Genomic DNA, 5,731 nt, shown 5'->3' with positions numbered 1-5,731 from the left:
CTTGTGTTCTAGCCACTCCCCAAACATACATTCCCTTCTGGGCTTTCTCTGGGCGGCAGTTCCCTCCACTAATAACACCCACATTTGAGCTCTAGTCTTGAGACCTAGTTCTAAACCCTTCCAAGATTAACTCATTCAAATCTCAGCCACACCCTTTTTAGTGTAATACCCATTTTACAGATGGGGCGGTAGACGAGATTAAATAACACGCTAAAGTCACACAGCAACCTGGACTTTGAAACTTAAGCTGTCTGGCACCAGAGACCAAGTCTTAATCACTACACTAGACTGTCTTTCCAAGAATATGGTTCCTCATTACCACCACCCCAACACCACCACCCAAGCATGGGCAAACTTGACGTTGTTCAAGGCACAGTTCAAATGCCAGCTTCTCTGGGGAGTCTTCCCTGTTCCCTAATGAACAAATTTACTTTTGGGGATGGAGAGGGGGTTGTGTATTATAATAATTACATTATATTTGATTGCAGCCCAGAACAAGGACCAAGGCTCATTCCTAAACAGACCTGACCCTGCAGGCATTTCTAGATGGACTATGGAGCCATTTTCCTTTTGAGCTTTTTTGATCCAGTAGGTTCCAGGCCCTCTTCTAAGGACTGCATATACCTCATCTCATTTAGTCCCATCTGCACTGCGTGGACCTCACCATCCACGAGGATGTTAAGGGGGGGAACAGGCTGAGGATGATGTCGCCAGTGGGAGGAGAAGAGCTATTACAGGACCTGTGCTCACGGGTCTCAACCACTGGTACCTAAACCTGGCAGACCCCCTCCCCCTGTAGCTCCCTCCCTACCCCCACCCTGGGTCAGGGACCCAGACCAGGGCCTAAGCACAGCTGGTGTCCTGTGGACATGAATTTATTAGGGGAGTCAGGTCAGAGTGGGTACAAGTTGCAGGTTGGGAGGAAGCGGCAGGGGGCAAGGGCAGCCCTGCCAGCCTGAGGCCAAAGAGACAAGAAGCCAGAAGGGGCCGCAGCCAGTAGAGCACTGCATTAGCAGGCAGGCAGACAGGCTGTTCTTCACCCTGCGAGTGTTAGCGCCGAGGGCACGGCAGCAGCTTTGAGAAGACTGGGGGCAGAAGGACAGAGCGAGGCTCAGGGGAAGCTTGCCAAGCCCACGCGGCTAGGAGGTGGCAGAGCTGGACACATGCCCAGGCCTGCTGGTCCCCAGGCCCCATGCCCCTCCTCCCCCTTCCATTGGGCCCCACACCTGCCCCCCAGCTCCTCCCAGCTCCCCCCAGCTTCTGTCCTCTACTCACTGTGGAGGGCATATGTGCCTGGCTCCAGTTGCAGCTGGGTGGGTAGGACAACAAGGAAGCCCCCACTCCAGGAGTCTTCAGCCACTGAGAGGCAAGCTTGGGAGGGAGGCTGGTGCCACTCAGGGTTCTGGGAAGGGCGCTTGGATACGGCAGGCAAGGGGCGGGGGTGGTGGCTGCAGTGGCTTCGGCGAGGGGACAAATCACAGAGGGGACAGTGGGGTGGCGAGAGGCCGGGGCCCCGGGGGAGGGGGATCTGGGCCTTTGGGTAGCTCCTCTGAGCCCTGCCGTGGTGGGGGTGCCGCTCCCGTGTCCAGGCCCAGTGGGTCGGCTCCTTGGCCATGACCTGGCATGAGAAGAGTGGACAGTCCATGGGAGGTGGGAGGTCCAGCCTCTTTCCCCCACCCCAGGATGCTGGCAGGGCCTCACCTCCTCGCAGCTCTGGCGTCTCACGACGGCCCTGAAGCCCATCCGTGCCCACAGCTTGTCCCTCTGACGCAGGAAGTCTGACACTCGATGATGCCAATCTTGGCCCAGGGCCCACAGAAAAATCACACTTTTGGGGTCCTCCAGGTCCTCCTCCATGTCATTGGCAAGGTACCTGGCCACAGAGGCAGGGGGCAGGGAACAGAGGCTGTAAGCCTCTGTTCCCTGCCCCACCCCACAACTCCGAGTGAGGGTCCCCACCACGCGCCCAGGCCACTCACAGTGCCAGGAACAGATTGCTATGGGTGTACTCGCTGAGCTGCAGGTTGGCACGCCGGAAGTAGACCAGCACCATGGCCAGGAGATACTGCAGACATAGAAATGGGGAGTTAGAGTGGGGCACAGGGTGGGGAAGGGGCTGCGCTAGGCCCATCTGTACCCAGGGAAGTTCTGGTGGGGGCTAGAAAATCGGGGGTAAAATGATGGGGAGGGGCCTGCAAAGACCACGGTTTGAAAGGGAGGCGCCCCTACCCCTCCACCCCAGTCGCAACTAAGGAGCCCTGCCTTCCACAACTAAGACCCAGCATGCATGCATGCATGCATAAATAAATAAATAAAAATAGGAGGCGCTCCCTCCACCAGACCAGGGGACCCAATGAATTAGCTGCACTCAAGGCCCACGAATTCAACCTTCCCTAAGTGACCCTGGCCTCTACCCACACTTTGCCCTCTCACCTTATCTGAAATCTGGAAACAGGGATCTTTGGAGAGGAAATCCTGGAGGAAACTGTGCTCTGGGGGCAGAGAGGAGAAATGGTGGACTGGGGTTACCACCCACCCCCCACAGGCATCAGCAGTTCCAAAGCCCAAGCCTCCACTGAATCCACTTTCTGATGTGACCCCCCTGCAAACACACACCTGCCAAACCGGGATCATCTGAGAAGGGAAGGGACAGAGACTACAGGTGATTGCATGGGCAGGCTGAGATCCCACCTCTCATATCTGTTCCCGCTTGGTCTCCACAACCCCTCCCATGCCAGCCCCCAAGGGGACTCACCCAGAAGGCTGAGGAAGGCCTGGAGCTCCTGGTGCCCGCGGCAATGGAAAGACTCACTGCTCTCGCCTTGACGGCTCCAGCCCCTCAGCATCACCTGGGTGCCAACCGCAAGGATTGTGGCAGGATCTTGGGCATCACTCATCTCTTGGGGGGTGGGGGTGGGGGGGTTGGGTGGGACAGGGTGACCTGTAAGGAAAGCAGCCCCAGGACTTAGCACCTACCCCACTGCCCCCCACAAGTCAAGGGGATCAGTGTGGCTGACCTGACAGATGACCTCCAGAAAGTGGAGGAATGGGCATGGAGAAATGGGGGCTCAGAAAAGAAAGAAACTGAGGTGAGGGGGCGTGGTGAGAAGACCAGAAAAGCAGCAGAATTTCTGGAGGCTGCAGTACCCTCCCCCCTCCTCTTGGCACCCAGATCAGGCCAGAGAGTAAGAACAGCAGCAACAAGCACCTTTGAGGGCTTCCTAAGTGCCTGGAGCTGTGTTAAATGCTTTCAGTATCTTATTTCATCCTGGTAAGTAGACCCATTTTGCAAACACAGAAACTGAAGCACGGAGGTCTCACCGCCTCTTTAACGTGGAGCCTGTCTGACCCCAAAGCTAGAGTTTAACGGCTCCCCTTGCCTCCCAACTCACAACTACCCCCTCACCCTTCACCAAAGCCGCAGCCCTGAAAGAACCACCAACCCTTTACTTTAGAGAGGGAAAACTGAGGCCCGGAGAGAGGAAAGTTATTAGACATACTTGGGTTTAGGGCAAGTTAAGATGGCGCCACCTCAAACATTTTGAGCTACGAAGAGAGAGACTCCAACTATGGGGCTTGAGGGAGGGACCCCTCCACCACCCCTTGGTCAACCTAGGGGTCTCCATCTAGGTTCCCACAAGCAGCCCAGCCTGCTCCCTCCAGAAGCCTTACCTGAGCTCAGGAGTTAGCCTACAGCGCAACTCCTAACCCTGGGAGTGCAGTTATATGGCCCCAGAGCTGCCCCGCCCCCGCAGCCCTCCACCAATCAGGCCCCTTCCTGGGAAAGGGTGGGGCTTCTCGCCACCATCAGCCACCTTTGCTTGGAGAAAACCCAGTCAGTCTCCACCACTCGCCTCCCAGCTGCGCCTCCCAAGGTAAAAGCTTCTCCAAAGTTTCATCACCTACAAGAGGGGTGAAGGCAGGCCAGCTGGACCCCACAGCCTGAAAGGCAGCAGGAGCCCCTCTCCTCTTTTTTACAAAATGCAGAGCCAAGGTGCGGGCGCGAATGCGACCGAGCTGGGCTGCAGCGTGAGTGGATGATAAGTTGTAATTCAGTGATTGGGCCTTGCTGGGGAAGGGTCGCTGGATGGGTCTGTGTTTGTTTCAGATCCAGGAATCCCGAAACCTGGGTGCCAGAGTGGAGACTGTCTTGGCATGAGAATTCCCAGGGGCCACATCCCCTTCCCAAGGTCCTTAAGGGATATGGGGAGCCTGGGCAGCGTCTCCAAGGTGGGGGGGGGGAGGCTTTAGCACCTAGCTCGCCCCCTCCACACCGCCCCCGCCCCCCCAGCCCAGCAGACCTTAAGCCTTTTCATCGTCACTGTCTCGGTTACTCTTTACAGTTGCATAGGACAGTCAGCACCCGCATTACTTTCCACATGTGACAGGTGACTCCCCCCCCCTTTTTTTTACTGTGATAAAATACACATAACATAAATTTAACAATATTTACTGCCTTAACATTTTTAAGTTCACATTTTTAAGTACTTACTAAACAATGGCTCCCCATTTCAAAATCTTCAGCTGAGGACTTGGGGGATAAGAAGGAAGGAGAATATATTAAACTCAGAGTCAACTGACAGGATAGCAGTGAGATTCACTTCAAAGTGAAAATGACGACACATCTCAAGAAACTCAAAGAATCATAATGTCAAAGACAGGGAGTTCCCCTGAACTCACTCAGGTTTCTCCTTGGAGGTTAGAGAATTCCTGATAATCACATTCTAAAAGAACTGAGAATGGAGGAAGACGACGTGATCGAAGGAAGAAACGGGGTCATTCGACGGTTTCAATATTCTTTTTATTTTCTTTCTTTCCCCTTAATCCTTTTTAATTTTTAAAATAGTTCTTTTGTAATGTGGTGTTCAAAACAGGATTGAAAACTGGTACCCCATCGCTTTAAAACACCTGGTAATTTGAATTTTAGTGCCCATTATTCATTATTGTTTGTTTTTCACTGTGCTGATTTTGGGTGATCAGACCTCAGGCACCTACATATTGCCCTCTCCTATGTATTTATTTATTTACTTATTAATATATTTATTTTTGGCTCACGGGCTTAGTTGCTCCGCGGCATGTGGGATCTTCCTGGCTCAGAACTCGAACCTGTGTCCCTTGCACTGGCAGACAGACTCCCAACCACTGCGCCACCAGGGAAGCCCGCCCTCTCCTTTTTAAAATTACTTCCCTGGTTGTCCAGTGGTAAAGAATCTACCTTCCCGTGCAGGGGATGCAGGTTTGATCCCTGGTCAGGGAACTAAGACCCCACATGCCACAGGGCAACTAAGCCCGGGCGCCGCAACTACTGAGCTCGTGCACCTTAACTAGAGAGCTCACGTGCCCTGGAGCCTGCGCGCCTCAACTGGAGAAGAGAAAACCCGCACTCCACAACGGGAGAGAAGCCCATGCTGCAACAAAAGATGCCTCGTGCCTCAATGAAGATCCCATGTGCCACAACTAAGACCCGACTCAGCCAAAAATAAAAAATAAATATAAAATGAATATTTAAAAAATTACATGCGTCCACAGAGGGTCCGGCTTTTCCAGGACCGCCTTTGCAGGCTTGTGGTAAATAATATCGACTAATGCGAGTGTTAAATGACTTTCCAGTTGGCCCTGAGGTTCTAGCATGTGAATGCTTCACTCCTGGACTGTGACCTTCCGCGGGAGATGGAAGTTTTTCAGAGAACTGAAAGGTGGAAAAATGATCCTTGCTTACCTTGAAACTACT

The 5,731-nt window shown here is 53.6% G+C and overlaps 1 protein-coding gene across 1 annotated transcript; it reads right to left on the bottom strand.

Moving 5' to 3' along the window:
* Window positions 1-869: 869 nt before the first annotated feature.
* Window positions 870-2,897, bottom strand: SPDYC (speedy/RINGO cell cycle regulator family member C). Its single transcript, XM_057726472.1, has 6 exons — window positions 2,756-2,897; window positions 2,434-2,492; window positions 1,980-2,065; window positions 1,702-1,873; window positions 1,276-1,618; window positions 870-1,085 (listed from the first exon to the last, which is right to left on the bottom strand). The coding sequence occupies exons 1-6, from the start codon at window positions 2,895-2,897 to the stop codon at window positions 1,051-1,053; spliced, it is 837 nt and encodes a 278-aa protein (XP_057582455.1). The 3' UTR covers window positions 870-1,050.
* Between the last annotated feature and the right edge of the window lie 2,834 nt (window positions 2,898-5,731).

Source organism: Hippopotamus amphibius, chromosome 3 (genome assembly GCF_030028045.1).
Source record: "Hippopotamus amphibius kiboko isolate mHipAmp2 chromosome 3, mHipAmp2.hap2, whole genome shotgun sequence".
Classification (NCBI taxonomy): domain Eukaryota; kingdom Metazoa; phylum Chordata; class Mammalia; order Artiodactyla; family Hippopotamidae; genus Hippopotamus; species Hippopotamus amphibius.
This window is presented reverse-complemented; position numbering and strand designations above follow the sequence as displayed.